The sequence below is a fragment of the Culicoides brevitarsis genome, chromosome 3 (genome assembly GCF_036172545.1).
Source record: "Culicoides brevitarsis isolate CSIRO-B50_1 chromosome 3, AGI_CSIRO_Cbre_v1, whole genome shotgun sequence".
Lineage (NCBI taxonomy): Eukaryota > Metazoa > Arthropoda > Insecta > Diptera > Ceratopogonidae > Culicoides > Culicoides brevitarsis.
In genome coordinates, this window is record NC_087087.1 from 25746982 (window position 1) to 25763498 (window position 16517).

General features: G+C 26.4%; 1 protein-coding gene across 1 annotated transcript in view; it reads left to right on the forward strand.

The window, feature by feature from the left end:
- The window catches only part of LOC134835422 (uncharacterized), a 55650-nt gene that overhangs the window by 37372 nt on the left and 1761 nt on the right, over positions 1-16517 (forward strand). The window contains exons 8-19 of the mRNA XM_063850300.1: positions 5956-6097; positions 6172-6298; positions 7513-7710; positions 7777-8049; positions 8109-8267; positions 9290-9415; positions 9472-9639; positions 9706-9987; positions 10048-10436; positions 12270-12552; positions 13146-13292; positions 13358-13586. Of these exons, the coding sequence (XP_063706370.1) occupies positions 5956-6097; positions 6172-6298; positions 7513-7710; positions 7777-8049; positions 8109-8267; positions 9290-9415; positions 9472-9639; positions 9706-9987; positions 10048-10436; positions 12270-12552; positions 13146-13292; positions 13358-13586 (2523 nt within the window). The remainder of the gene's footprint in view (positions 1-5955; positions 6098-6171; positions 6299-7512; positions 7711-7776; positions 8050-8108; positions 8268-9289; positions 9416-9471; positions 9640-9705; positions 9988-10047; positions 10437-12269; positions 12553-13145; positions 13293-13357; positions 13587-16517) is intronic.

Below are 16517 nucleotides of genomic sequence, written 5' to 3' on the forward strand. Positions count from 1 at the left end.
TAGTAAATTAAATAATTAAATTAAATAATTAATTAAATTATATTAAAAAAATTAATTATTATAAATCAATAATTAATTTTTAATCACAATTTTTTTATGTCAAAAATTGTATAAAATAAGATTTAAATGACTCAAAAGTTAGAAATTTGCTTTACAGTTTAGCTTCTCTTCATAGTTTGGCAATCTCTGGTTTTTCATTTTTGAAAATTAAAAAAAAAATTGCCAAAATACATTTTAAAAAAATTAAATTTGTTAAAATTTAAATTTTTTTTTTTTTTGATTTTTTTAATTAAATTCTTATTAAATTTTTATTAAATTTAAAAAGTAAAATTTAATTTTTTTAATTTCTTTTTAAAAAAGAATACATTTAAATAATTAATTTAATTAATTAATTAAATTAAAAATTAAATAAAATTAAATTAATAATTAATTAATTAAAAGGATAAAAAAAATTAAAATAATTAAATTAATTATTTTTTCTGAAAAAAAAATAATGAAAAGTAAGAAAAAAAATTTAATAATTTTTTCCCGAATTTTTTCAACAAAATTTTCCCTGCCAAACTCCCTCAAAAGAAAAAACAAACAAAAAAGATCCTTCAAAGCGGATCAATGTCACTCGTTCGATGATAAATGACTTTGTTACATTTTTCCACTCCATAAATAGGGACCAACATACCCGCCATCCATCATCGACCATGCAATACTTCAAAAATTAAAAAAAGCAATAAAAAAAACTTTAATGAGACTTTTAAAAAAAATTTGCATTTGTTCCTTTTTTTAAAGTGACTTTTCCAGTTCTGGCCTTCTTCGCAGCTGAATAATTGAACGAACCTTCACTCGCCATTATTTATGCATGTTTGTCACAGAATCACACAAAATGGAGGTAAACAATGCTCAATGAGCACGACGACGACGAACAGCGACGACGACGGTGATTTGCATTTAATCAATAAACCACGTTGCGTTGTCGTTCGTCCTGACTCGCGAAACAATAAAAACCCTTGTCGCGAATGTTTAAACACAATAACATTGTACTTTTGTAATAAATAATATCTCGGCAAATAACAACCCTTCCTCTGCTCCGTGGTTGCTCCTTCACCGAACAAAAAGGTGTTATTCTCGAATGATGAATTACGTGAGTGATATGATGATTTTTTATACATTTTTTTTTTGCATTGTAATGTTGTAATACTTACTTTGTAAATAAAAGTAAGGAAAAAATGTGAAGTTTGTGAATAGAATTTAAAAACAAGGAATGAAAGGAAAAAAACGGAGACAGATTCGGAAATGTATACAATTACTGTATTTTTTGTGTGTTACAGACATTGAGCTTGCAATTTGTTACTCGAGTGTAAAAATATTTTTTTTGTCCGTATTAAATAAATAAAATTCAATGCGAGAGATTTTTTCTTGTTTTTCTGTTCGTCAGAGACTGATTTATTGAGGTCTAAAGCTCTTTGGTCCTCATTTAAAAATTTTTTTGCTTGGTTTGAATTAATTGAAAATAATTTTTCTTCAATTTTTTGAAGAATTTCGGGCCTTAAAATTTTTTTGGTCCTCCTGAAAAAAAAAATTTTTTGCTTGGTTTGAATTAATTGAAAATATTTTTTCTTCAATTTTTTGAAGATTTTCAGGCCTTAAAGTTTTTCTGGTCCTCCTGAAAAAAAATTTTTTGCTTGGTTTGAATTAATTGAAAAAAATTTTTTCTTCAATTTTTTGAAGAATTTCAGGCCTTAAAATTTTTCTGGTCCTCCTGAAAAAAATTTTTTGCTTGGTTTGAATTAATTGAAATATTTTTTTCTTCAATTTTTTGAAGAATTTCAGGCCTTAAAGTTTTTCTGGTCCTCCTGAAATAAATTTTTTTGCTTGGTTTGAATTAATTGAAAATAATTTTTCTTCAATTTTTTGAAGAATTTCGGGCCTTAAAATTTTTTGGTCCTCCTGAAATAAATTTTTTTGCTTGGTTTGAATTAATTGAAAAAAAAATTTTCTTCAATTTTTTGAAGAATTTCATTTTTGAAGTAAAAAAAATTTTTGGCCTTTTTCACTGTTTTGTGGTCCTCCTGAAAAAAAATGAAAAAAAATTAAATTAATTAAATTAATTAAATTAAAAAATTAATTAAAACATCTCTTAAATTTTTAAAGAGCTTTAATTCTTAAAATCTGTCACTGCTCTTCATTGAAAAAAAAATTCTCATTAAAAACACGAAAAAAGATAAAAAAAAAATAATAAATGTCATTATAAAGATGAAAAGCCTTGGCGATTTTTCAATTTTTTTTTTCTGGCTCTTTGCGAAATTTTTCGCTGATAATTTTTTAATGAGTCTGTCCACGGTTTCACAAATAAAACCACGATGACAGTAATTTTTTTTTCATTATTATTAAATTTATTATCCTCATCATCATCTTCTCTCTTTTTTTGCAAGTCGAATAAAAATTCGAAAAATAAAATAAAAACATTCGCGATATTAATAATGGGATCATGTAATTTGCTTGTTTATATTGTGTATACCTCTCCAATGACATGACATCAATGTTTTTCGCTCTCAATCGGTTCACGATAAAAAAAAAAGAAAAAAATTTCATTTCAACAAGTATCGATGTAAATTTTATATATTGATTATTTTATGTTATCGATACATGGAGATGATGATGCGACGCGGGAGAAAAGATGATGATGATGCGTTCATGTGAATGTGAGTCAACTTCTGCAACAAATGATGTGTAAAAAGTTTTCTGTTTTATCGCAAGTTTAATACATATTGATACATTGTCGGATGCGAAAATATATAAAATAAATGACTCAATGATGATTTAAAATTTCCATTGAATAACACAATAAATGGTAAATTTAGCAGATAATGACAATTTGTATTCGATTTAGATGGATTTTGTGAGAAAAAGGTTAGGTTTTATTATTTTTTATGAATTTTTTTTTTTAAATTATTTTTTTTTATTTTTTTAAAATTTAATTAAATTTAAAAAATTAAATAAAATTTAAATTAAATAATTTTAATTTTAAAATTAAATTTAAAAAATTAAATAAAACTTTAATAAAATAATTTTAAAATAAAATTTTTCCAAAAAGTTTTAAAATTAAAAAAAAAATAAATTATTTATTTAAATAATTTTAAAATTAATTTTAAATTAATTTAATTTATAATTTAATTTAATTTATAAATAATTTATTTTAATTTAATTTAAAATTAATGTTTCATTTTAAAAATTAAAAAATAAGAAAAAAAATTTGAAAATCAAATTTTTGCTGTATGTTTGAGTCAAAATTAATTTAAATTTCATTAATTAATGATTTTAATGTCTAATATGTTAAAATTTTTATTTTTTTTCAAATTTTTCTCTTTGCAAAAATTTGACAACAGATGTCGCTTTTTACTAAAAAGGAATTTTTGTGAAATTTTAAATATTTTTAGAAATTCTAATGATTTGATGATCTCTAAAAAATTTTTATTTACAAATGATATTATTTTCTTTTTAATTTTAAAGAAAATTATTAAAGAAAAAAAATACCGTCAGAGGGCGCTTTGTTTTCAAAAATCTCTTTATAATCCTTTGAATAAATTTTTTATATTTTATTTTAATTTTTTAAGTGATTTACGTCTTTTTTTATTTTTTTTAGAAGAATTTTAACTTTTGAAATTTACTTTTGAAATACAAAAAAAATTATAGAGGGCGCTTTAAGCCAATAACTTTTTTTAATTGATTAAAAATAAAAACTTTTCTCACAAAATAAAAAAAAGTTTAAAAAAAAACTTTCTGTCATTCAAATAAACTTCAAACTAAAAGCTAATCTTATCCGAAATTAAGCTGATATTGTCATATACAGTATTTGCTGTTTTTTTTTTGCACTAAATATTTTATGCAACAATACAGCAGCAGTTCTACTGGAATGACTGCGAGGATAACAATTTCCATTTTATTTTATATTTTAGAATAAAATCGTGATTAAAATTGATTGTCATGCCTGCCGGAGTGCATCATCCCACATTTCTATCTGTTTCGTCTTGCATGTGTATTTATGTTGTCATTGCGCCAATAAGCACGATGCGATATGTATAAAATAATAAAAAAAAAAGAATTCTCTATTTTCTTTCGTGATTTCTATTTTGCTGCTGTTTTATCTCAGCGATTCACCGTATGAGCATGATAAATTTAAAATTTCTGTCGTCTTCTGTTCTCTCTGTTTAATGACGACAAAAAGATAAAAGTTTTTATCGTACACACGTCTCACGTTAGTTCGATGGAAATTAATCGTCTAACGGTGCATTTCAAGCATGAAATTTGATACACATTGCAGTCGAAGGAGCGATACTCCCGTGAGAGATAATTGAATGCTTTCACAATTGAACCCACGTTCATCTACTTTGTCTCAAAGTTATGCAAAGCGAAACACTTTTAGGATATTTTTCATGTAATTTTTTACAAAAAAAAACATTAAAGCACGCCCTTGTGTTCCACTTGTGTCACAAAACTCACTCGAACTCACGACAACTCGTGAAAAGTACATAACGAGAAATCATTTTACATCATTAAACCATCATAATTAAAAGAGTTCTCACATTTACCTGCCAAGTCATGCCATAGTCCGTACAGTTACCTAAAAACATTTGAAAAAAAAAAAATTAGAAAGTTATCGTTGAAATCGCATTTTAACGGGCACTTTTTTAATTTTTTTTCATAATAATTGAAAAAAAATTTACCTAAGACACATTTTGAAATATATACCCAGTGCACATTTTAAAAATTTTAACCACGTGATCAATTTAAAACTTTTTAAAAGTTCTACCCAGTGCACAAATTATTTTTATTTAAAAAAAACTTTAAATTTTAACCTATGGCACATTTTAAAATGTCTGCCCAAAGCACATTTTAAAATTTTTGCCCAATATACATTTTAAAAAGTTCAAAATGTGCAAATTATGAAATTTTTTCCCAATGCACATTCATAAATTTCACCGAATTTTTTTTTTTTTAATTTTTACCCAGTGCACATTTTTAAGTAAAATTTTAAAATTTTTTAGTTCAAGACATAAAATTTGAGTTTTTCTCAAAAAAAAAAAAACTTAAAAAATTTCTTCCCAGATCACATTTTGAAAATTTATGCCCAGTTTACATTTTAAAAAACTTACCCAAGTACAATTTTACATCAGACAGACTTAAAAGTTCTATTTAAGCCAAATTTCTATTACACGAAATGCAGTAAAAAAAAAGTTAAAAAAAAATTAAAACGTACCTTCATCCGTTTTTTTTCCACTTTTTCTAACAATCGTACATTCATTAGTCGACAAAACTAGATTTTAAATTTTAATTGTTCCTTGCATGCTCACGACGGAAAAAAAAGTAAATACATTAATTGGCTTGCTTTTGTGCTTTGTAGACGTCCTTCTTGTGTAAATATATGCTTTTGACACACTTTCGCAGGTATCCTGTCGAATTTTCGTGGCACGTTCGAGATAACGAGAGATAAGGCGTCTCCACATTACCTCCGGTAAATTATGGAAAGTCATAAACTTTTTGCTTATTATTTGCAATATTTCATCATTATTAAATAAAATTTCGTATGAACAAAGGATTTCATCTTATCTCTCGCAATCTCAAAATATACGAGGCACGAAGACAAGACAAAGCTTTATTTAGTTTTGATTTTGTACATTTTTGAATAGCTTGCTTGCCATTTCACCTCTTCTTATTTTTCTTTGAGAGTTTTATATAAATTTTCTCTCTCTCTCTCACTTTCTTCATGTTTTATAATCACATTTAGTAGCTAAGTAGGGTAGAAAGTAGTACAAGATATGAATGTGTATGGTGTTGTGAACGTGCGTAAGAAACATAAAAGAGTCAAAAAAAAATTGGTTTTCACACAAGAGAAAATTATTATTCAATTGAGTTTCCTTTTCTTTTCTCCCTCTTTTTTATTATTTTTCGTCTGGACTGCAGTCATGTGCGCACAAGGTTTGATAGCCAAGGATAAAAGTGGCACAAGTGACCCTTATGTCACAGTTCAAGTAAGCAAAGTAAAGAAACGAACTCGCACAATGCCGCAAGAATTGAATCCCGTGTGGAATGAAAAGTTTCATTTGTAAGTAGCGCCATTCACGTTATGTCATTAATTAGGTCTACAATGCGATCCCTTTTTCTCTCTTTTTTCTGCAGTGAGTGTCATAACTCTTCTGACCGGATAAAGGTTCGAGTATGGGATGAAGATAATGATTTGAAATCGAAATTGCGACAAAAGTTGACACGTGAATCGGATGATTTCTTGGGACAAACCATCATTGAGGTGAGTTTTTTATTAAAATTTAATTTTTTTATTGAAATTTGACGTTTTGAGGATTTGACAGCTGTCAAGTGTCAAATTTTGACATTTGTATCTGTCAAATTTGAATTTTTAAAGTTTCAGGATTTCAAAAATTTTTATTTTATACGAAATTTTATCAGTAATGTATGTCAAAATGACATTTGAACTTTTAAAAATTTTGACAGCTGTCAATTTTTTTTTTTTTTTTGTTTATTTTTGACATTTTAATTGCCAAACGTTAATTTTGACATCTCTTGAATTCAAAATTTTTTTATTTTTATGTCATTTATGCTTCAAAATTTCAATTTTCTGTCATATATTTACTTTTGATCCATAATTTGACATTTGAAATGTCAAAATAACTGTCAAAAATTTCCTAAATTTAAATGTACGTGAAAAATTGTCAGTCAAAGATGTAAAATTTCTATAAAATTCAATTTGAGTAAAAAACCTGTCAGTTTAAAGTGTCAAAAAGAAATTTTATATTTTTTTAAAACTTTTTTGACAGCTGTCAATTTAATTATATTTTGTTAAAAATGTTAATTTGACATCTTCAAATGACTCAAAATTTTTAAATTTAATGGTTTTCGTATAATAAAAATTTTATAACTGTCAATTAACTTTCAAATTTTGAGAGCTGTCAATTTAAAATTTTAATTTGACATTTAAAACGTCAAAATTTATTTAGAAAAAAAACTCTTATTGCTAAATTTTTTTACTTTTATCATTTTAATTTAAAAATTTGACAATTCATGATGTTTAATTGACATTTAAAAAAATCCATTTTTGACAGCTGTCATTAAAAACTCAAATTTGACATTTTAAACGTCAAAATTTATTTTAAAAAACTTTTTTTTGTTAAATTTCTTCAATTTTATCATTTTAAGTTGAAATTTAACAACTTGAAAGATATCAAAGTGACTTTTGAAAAAAAATTTTTTGACAGCTGTCATTTAAAATTCAAATTTCGTCGTTTTAAATTATTTAATTCAAAAAATCATCATTTTAAATTGTCTCACATTGTAAATTTTATATCGAAAAAATCAATATAAATGACTAAATTAAGCTGAATTCCTCTCATGTGTGTTTTCTTTGATTCTTTCTCGATTGTTTGCGAAAACATACAAACATTCACATGAAAAAAGCTTGAAAGTCACGTCTGTCTAATAATATAAAATTTTGTTTCTCGTTCATAGGTACGAACCTTATCGGGCGAAATGGATGTTTGGTACAATTTGGAAAAGCGTACGGACAAATCTGCAGTCAGTGGTGCAATTCGCCTTCACATTTCTGTCGAAATTAAGGGTGAAGAAAAGGTTGCGCCATACCATGTTCAGTACACGTGTTTACACGAAAATCTCTTCCATTACCTGTGCGAGGAGAATGTCGGCATTGTAAGAAAAATTTATTGATGGCACAAAAAAAAAATAAAATTTATTAAAAATTTGTTTTTTTTTTAGGTGAAATTACCAACAGCCAAAGGAGATGACGCATGGAAAATTTACTTTGATGATCCGCCGGAGGAAATTGTCGACGAATTTGCGATGCGTTTTGGTGTGGAGAGCATTTTCCAGGCCATGACACATTTCCATTGCTTATCCACGAAATACCTCTGTCCCGGTGTGCCAGCTGTCATGAGTACGCTCCTGGCCAACATTAATGCGTATTATGCGCACACAACTGCCTCCAGTGCGGTGTCGGCCAGTGATCGTTTCTCCGCGAGCAATTTTGGAGTAAGAAGAATTTTTTTTGTCGACTTTTGAGAAAAAATTAAGAATTTTTTTTTTTGTAGAAAGAGAAATTCGTCAAGCTTCTGGACCAATTGCATAATTCACTTAGGATAGATTTATCAATGTATCGAAATAATTTTCCTGCATCTAGTCAAGAAAAACTTATGGACCTGAAATCAACTGTAGATCTTTTAACCAGTATTACCTTTTTTAGAATGAAAGTAAGTTTTGGCACTCATTCTTCAAAATCGAATTTCGCAAAAAAAAAGAACTTTAAAATGTGCATTGGGTGAAATATTTTAAATCTGCATTGGTACCAAATTTTATAGTAAAAAATATAAAATATTTTATTGGTAAAAAAAAGTTAAAATTTGCATTGGGAAAAAAATTTATTCTAAAAAATTATAAATTCGCATTGGGACAAATTTCTAAAAAAAAAGGAATTTTACCAAAAAATAACATGCGAAAAATTAAAATGTGTATTGGGGCAAAATTTTCAAGAAGACTAAAAAATTTTACTGAAAATTTTAAATCTAAAATATGTAGGTACTGGGTAAAAAATAAATTAAATTTGCATTGGAATGAAAACTTTACAAATTGTTTTGAAAAAAAAATCAAATGTTCATTGGGATTAAAAATTTAAAAAAAAAATCGAAATTTTATAGTAACGAATCCAAAACATTCAATGAGTAAACAAATTAAAATTTGCATTGGGATAAAATTTTGTAGAATATTAATTAATAATAAATTCAAAATACGAACTAAGTAAAAAAATACGCATTGGGTAAAAAATTAAAAAAAAATCAAAATTTTGTTTTTTTATTTTGAAAAAAATACATTGGGACAAAATTTTTAAGAAATTTATAAAATTTTATTTTAAAAAATTCAAAATATAAGAAACTTTCGCATTGGAACAACTTTTTAAGGTTTTTATCACATTAAAAAAAAAAATTTTGAATTAGGAAAATTTCAAAATATGCATCGGGACTTTACAAATTTATTTAAAAAAATCTTAAATTCGCATTGAAACAAATTTTAAAAAAATTTGAAAAACTTTTTTACAAAAAAAAAATCCAATTGAATTTTTAATAAAAAAAAAATTAAAAATTTTTATTGGGAAAAAGTCAAAATATGCATTGGGGCAATTTTTATAAAATTTCATCAAAATTCAAAAAAAATTTTTTTTGTTTTGTTTTTTTTAATTCACTCAGGTAAAATTTAACAAAATTAAATGCCATTTCAGGTACAAGAACTGTCTAGTCCGCCTAGAGCAAGCACTGTCGTGAAGGATTGCGTGAAAGCCTGTCTTAGATCCACCTATCAATTCCTCTTCGAAAATTGCTACGAATTGTACAGTCGGGAATTTCAGGTAAGTCCCTTTTCTCGCACTTTTTCTCTTCTCGCATGCTTAAAATTCATTTAAAGGTGGATCCAAACGAGCCCAAACGGGATCCTGACGACCATGGACCAAAATTAGATAGTGTAGACTTTTGGCATAAACTAATTGCTCTTATTGTATCGGTTATTGAGGAAGATAAGAATAGTTATGGCTTAGTTTTAAATCAATTTCCACAAGAACTTAATATTGGACAGGTAATTTTTTTTAATTTTTTTTTTTTTTTTTTTTTTTATTTAAAAAAAATAATTTTAAAATTTTAGTTATCGGCTGCCACAATGTGGGGCCTTTTTGCCGTCGACATGAAATACGCACTGGAGGAGCACGAGCAACATCGGCTCTGCAAGTCGTCCGCTTACATGAATTTGCACTTTAAAGTAAAGTGGTTGTACACGAATTACGTGAAAGAAGTTCCGCCATACAAAGGCGCCGTCCCCGAGTATCCAGCATGGTTCGAACCATTTGTGATGCAATGGCTCAATGAAAATGACGATGTTTCACTTGAGTACCTGCACGGAGCGATTAAGCGTGACAAGCAAGATACTGTAAGAATTTCAATTTTTTCTAACAAAAAAAATTTTTTTTAATATTAAATTTTTTTTCAGTTCCAAAAAAGCAGTGAACATGCCTTATTTTCAAATTCCGTTGTTGATGTCTTTACACAATTGACACAATGCTTCGATGTAGTCAGTAAACTTGAGTGTCCCGATCCTGAAATCTGGAAACGGTACATGCGAAGATTCGCCAAGACAATTGTCAAGGTACTGATTGCATATGCAGACATTGTGAAGAAAGAATTTCCCGAGCATGTGAGCGACGAACGGATCGCTTGTATTCTCATGAATAACGTGCAGCAATTGCGTGTGCAATTGGAGAAGATGTTTGAATCGATGGGCGGCGAAAAGTTGGAAGAGGATGCCGCAAACATCCTCAAAGAACTTCAACAAAGTCTGAATTCCGTACTGGATGACCTGGCAATCATTTTTGCCGATAGGTATGTTTTCCCCGACACGTTTGCAAAAGTCGCAAAAAGAAACGCACAAACACGCCAAAAAAAGTGGAACAAAGAAATTTTGTTCGCAACTGCTGCCAGCAATTTCCGGTGTTCAAGCGAAGCATCTGCGAACAAAAACAAACTTTTTTGCACTTTTCCTTTTCTTTATCCTTCTATTTTCTTCTTCTTCTTCATACTCTCTCTCATTTTATCTCACCCCTTTTTACACATTTCTACTTCCAATAACCTTTTTTAAATAATAATGAAAAGCATTCCCTTCTAGGAACCTAAATATTCAATTTTATTAGTTTAGAACTGTTGCTAATTGACACGATTTTTATTATTTTTACCTTGCTTTTACCGCATTTCGAAGAAAAAATTTTCAAAATGTGCACTGGGTCTAAAATTTTAAATTTGCATTGGGTCAAAAATTCTGTTTTGGGACAAAAACTTAACAATAACAAACGAAAATTTAAACAAAATTTAAGAGATTTTACTGTTTTTCATTAAAAAAATATCAAAATGTGCATTAGGTCCTAATTTTTTTACAAAATGTGCATTGGGTAAAATTTTCAAATATGCATTGGGGCATAATTTTTATGAATTTTTGTCGTAAATCAAAAAAAGCGCAAAAGATCAGAAATTCAAATTAAAAATTAAATCAAAAATTCAAAATATTATTTAGAAAAAAATTTTAAAATGTGCATTGGGACGATTTTTTCTAAATTAATGCGTCATTTCTTTAAAAGTCTGTGAACTGGGTAAATATTTAAAATAAAAAATTTAAATGTGCAATAGGTCAAAATTCGAAATAGGTTATGATGCAAATTTTTTATTAACAATTTAGAAAAAAATGTGCACTGGGTCTAAAATTTTAAATTTGCATTGGGTCAAAAATTATGATTTAAGACAAAAATTTAACAAAATAAGTGATTTTAAACAAAATTTGAGAGATTTTACTGTTTTTCATTAAAAAAATCAAAATGTGCATTGGGTAAAATTTTCAAATATGCATTGGGGCATAATTTTTATGATATTTTATCTAAAATCTAAGAAAAAATCCAAGAGATCAGAAATTTAAATTGAACATTGGGTCAAAGATTCAAAATATTGTTTAGAGAAAGTTTTCAAAATGTGCATTGGGACAAAATTTTTAAAATTTTTGCGTCATTTCGATAAAAAGTCTGTGAACTGGGTAAATATTTTAACTAAAAAATTTAAATTGTGCAGTAGGTTGAAAATTCAAAATTATTTATCAAAAATTTTTACAAAAATTTTTATTGGGTAAAAATGTGCATTGGGCAAAAAATTCAAAATATGCATTGGGAAAAAAATTTAAACGAAAGGAAATTAATTTTAATTCGAAATGCGGACAACTTTTCATAGTTTTTATTTTTTTTGCTATCTCTGATTTTTGTTTTTGATCATCAAATATTTCATTAGTTGGAACAAAAAGCATTCAAATTAGCCAATGTAAACTTGATTTTAGAGCAGTTTCAATATTTATTCATTTTGTTGTAGAGACACAACAAATTTGTTGCTAAAGTTCTTTTGTTTACTGTTCCTGATGTTTATTTTTATTCATCAAAGCCAAACAAAAATTTGTGTAGTTTCGAGATTTCCTTAGGAAAGGCTTTTGTGTTGAAACATTGGCAATTTTAAATTATTTTTGTTTTTGTTGACAAAGTTGCTTTCATTTCTTCTATCATTTCCCAAAAAAACATCACAAAATTCACTATTTTTTCGTATAATTTGCATTTGTGTGACATTTGTTTGCGATGTGTAGAAATTTTGAGTTTTACAAAAGAACCTTCGAACAATTTCCCGTTGCAGCTTGGAGCCACGCATAACAGCTAGCGTGAAAGAATTGGGCGACTTGCTGATGAACGTGAAGGCGCCAGCTGCCAATCAAACAGCTGCGGCGCAAAAGAATGCCGTTGCCATGGAAGCGGATGAGGTGCTGCGACCTTTAATGGACTTGCTAGACGGCTCGTTAACGTTATATGCGCAATCCTGCGAAAAGACAGTGCTGAAACGACTGCTGAAAGAATTGTGGAAAATAGTTATGCGTATTTTAGAAAAAACAATTGTATTACCTCCAATGACTGATAGAACTGTAAGTTGGAATTTTTTAAATTATTTTTTTATTTTGATTGAAATTTAATTTAATTTAAATATTAAAATTTAATAAATAAAAAAAATTGAAAAAAAAATTAAAAGTTAAATTAAATTAATTTTAATTTTAATTAAATATTTTTTATAAATTAAAAATTTGAAAATTTTATTTTTTAATTAAAAAATAATTAAATAAATAAATTTAATTAATTTAAAATTTGTAAATATTTTTTTTTAAATTATTATTATTTTTTAATTAAATTAAATATTAATTAAAAAAAAATTATTTTAATTTAATAAATAAATTTATTTTAAATAATAAAAAAAAAAAAAAAAATTAAATTAAATTAAATATTAAATCAATATTTTTTCTAATTTTGTAAATTTTATTTATTTTTTTTAATCAATATTTTTTATTTTGTAAAAAAAAATAATTTAATTAATAAAAAAATAAATTTAAAATTTGTAAATTATACCAAATTAATTTTTTTAATTAAAATATATTTTTTTAGTAAAATTAATTAAAAAAATTATTAAAATTTAATTTTAATCATAATTTATTTTTTTAATGATTATTTTTAATTTTTTTTAAAGATGATGTTCAAAAATCTTACGGACAACGCTAAAAATTTGGCGGCAAATGCGAAAATCGAGGACATGTCAAGACTGTTCAAGAACTCCATGTCGGGCAAGCAGGATGTCAAGAATGCTCTCAGTGGCGTGATGGATATCTCAAAAGAAGTACGTCTCTAATTAATTAATTTTCCGTCAAAAAAATTCTTTAAAAAACGTGAAAAATTTTACAGCGCTTGAGTACGTTGCAAGTGGAGAAGAATTTATCGCCAAAACAGTGTGCCGTATTAGATGTAGCGCTTGATACAATCAAACAATATTTCCATGCCGGTGGAAATGGACTCAAAAAAGCTTTCCTAGAAAAATCACCAGAGTTGCAAAGTCTTCGTTATGCCTTGAGTTTGTACACACAAACGACAGATACGCTTATCAAAACATTTATCACAAGTCAAATAAATGAAGGTAAGATCATTTTCCCTTTTTTTGTCATCCTCTTTTTGTTTTCTTGAAACGACATGAAAAATAGAACAACGAAAAAAAAAGAGACACACAAGTGCACCCAAAGAAATTCCCTTTTTTTATTTTTTGTACAGAAAAAAATTATCTTAACACACAAAGGACTCTTACCTTTTTTTCCCTCTTTTTTTTTCTTTATAACCTCAAACTTTACTCTTACTCTACCTTTAAAACGACAGATCAATTCTATAAGTGTTGCATCTTTGTGTAATGAATTATTAATTAATTGACTGTGTTAACATGAAAAAACATTTTCCAACGAAAAACTTTTATTCCCCCATATTTGATGTGACAGTAAAAAATAAAAAAAATTTTGCTTGCAACCCTTTTTCAATAGACGTGTGCATGGTAAAGTAATACATACTATATGAAAATATCGGAAAATAATTTAAAAATGACAGAAATGTACAAAAATATGGACTTAATTAATTCTATCGTCAAATGAGTTTTTGGAACTTCAAAGACTGAAAAAGGATGATTTTTGAAGGTTTTTCAATTCAAATTTTTATAATTGCTGTTCGACATAAAAACTCAAATTTATTTTTTTTTTCTTTTTTTGACAACGAAAAAATATTTTTGAGCTTTGCCGCGGATAAACGTTAAGGAACTGGATTTTGTTGTTGGCTTCTCTATGCTTGGCAGACACCGGGATTGGCTTTGGGCTTTGCAAAGGTGTCAACTGTTCGGATTACGTTTTCAATTTTGAACTTTTAAATGGGATTCCGCATATAAGGCTTTTTCCCCTGATCGAGTAATTTAAATGTTAATTTTCATTGAACAGTTGAGAAGTTTAACAAACGAAATATTAATGTTGATCCAAGATGGCGAACATGATCACCTGATTATTTTTAGTTCCATTTCCCGCCACAAATGGCGCTTTAATCTTTTATTAGAAAAAAAATTATTTAAAAAAAAATTTAATTAATTAATTTGGAATTTAATTTAAAAAAAATAAATAAATTTGATAAAAATTTAATTAATTAATTTCAAATTAATTTTAGATAAAAAATCCTTTTTCAGTTTTTCAAACGGATCAAATTATTTATTTAGGAAAACTTTTTCAATTAAAAAAAATAAGACTAAATTTTCCTATTTCTGACTTACAAACTTTCTTTACACCAAAAGTACATCAAATAAACACAAAACCAAAAACAAACTTGCTGTCCAATAAATTCTCCTCTTAATTACTTTATCAGTTAGTTTCCACTGTTTTTACTGACCAGACTCTAAATTAAATGTAAAATAAGATAGTTTCCCACAAAGTAAAAAAAAGACAAAAAAAAACTTTTCCTCTTCTTATTCATCTCTCTTCAACTGAAGAGTATTAAAATCATTAATGGCTCCTCTTCATATAAATATAAATGTGTACTTCTTATGATTATATATAATTGTTTTTAATTTTCTTCTTTTTTTTCTCTTGTTGTATTTTTCCTTCTACTACTTCCTTATAAAAATAAATAAATGTGTGTAAATCGTGCCTACCTAACAAACAAAAAAACTTACAAAAAAACATACAAAAAAAAACTCAAATGAAAAAAATAAACACAGTGCAATCACAAATGAAACGACGAAGTCTTGCAACTGAAGATATAGAAGGCTTGGAGTTAGATCCAAATCTGGAGGAACCACTTAAAATGAAAGCTCGGCGAACAGATTCACAAGACAAAGGTTTCTCTCTCAATACTAAATATTACTTTTCATTCAAAATACTTTTGTATAAAATATTTTAAAAAATTATTTTTATTTTTTTGTTACGTTTTGTTACTAATTCTGATTAATGATTCAAAAAAAAAAAATATTTAAAAAAATTTGATTGCCTTAGAAAAATTTTTATTCTTGGCAAAATTGATGTTCGAAATTTTAGTTGAGCTTTGCTTTTTAATTAAATTAAAAATTAAAATTGTTTTTATTTTTAAAATATTTAACCACACAAAGTGATGAAAAACATTTTTTTTTAGTTGTAGTCATTTTTCTATTTATTGAATGAAGATGCAAAATGCACGCTAAATGACAAAAAAAATCTAGAAAATTATTTCTTAAAAAAAAAACAAAAATTTTAGAAACTTTTTTTAGAGACTTCAAATTTTTTTTGAAAAAAATTAAAAAAAAAATATTTTTGTGACATTTTTGTGAGACTTCCGACATATAAAAAAAATAATTAGCCAATAGTTTAGGACTTTTCGTTCGTTATTAAAACAAAAAATTTCAAAAATAAAAATTTAGGTCCGTATTCGAGAAGATTTAAAAATATTAAAAAGAAAAAGGACCCTTTAAAAGACGAAACTGAAAATAAAGAGAAAGAAGGTAACGATTCAGGGAGGAATCTATAGAGAAAAAAAATCATTAGAGACGAAAATCAATCATCATGCTTCGCGTGAACTCATTGAATGTCGATTTTTTTTTCAAATACGAGACAACAAGAGAATAAGCACAATTAAATTTCGTGCATGCTTTGTTAAATTGTTCAATTTAGCTTTCTATCAAAACTCTTTCTTTTAGTTCCTTGTAGCCTCTATCTAGTTGCATGCTTTCCAAGAATTTAAAAAAAATAGAATAGATCGTGTAGAATAGTTCCCAAAAAAAAAACAATCCATTTTAATAAATACCGTTACACCAAATCCAGCACCAGTCACCAACATCCACATCCAATGTAGAAATTTAATAAAAAAAATTATTTTAAAATTACACAATTGTCATTTTTTATTGACAAAAAAAATTATTTTAACACCCAAAAAATTTTAAAAATTTAAAATAGGAAAAAAATTTAAAAAAAAATCATTAGTTTAAATTTGAAAAAAAAATCATAGTAGATATTAGAAAAAAAATATTTAAAAAAAAAACAATCAAGTTTAGAAGTTCCATTTAATTTATAGTTCT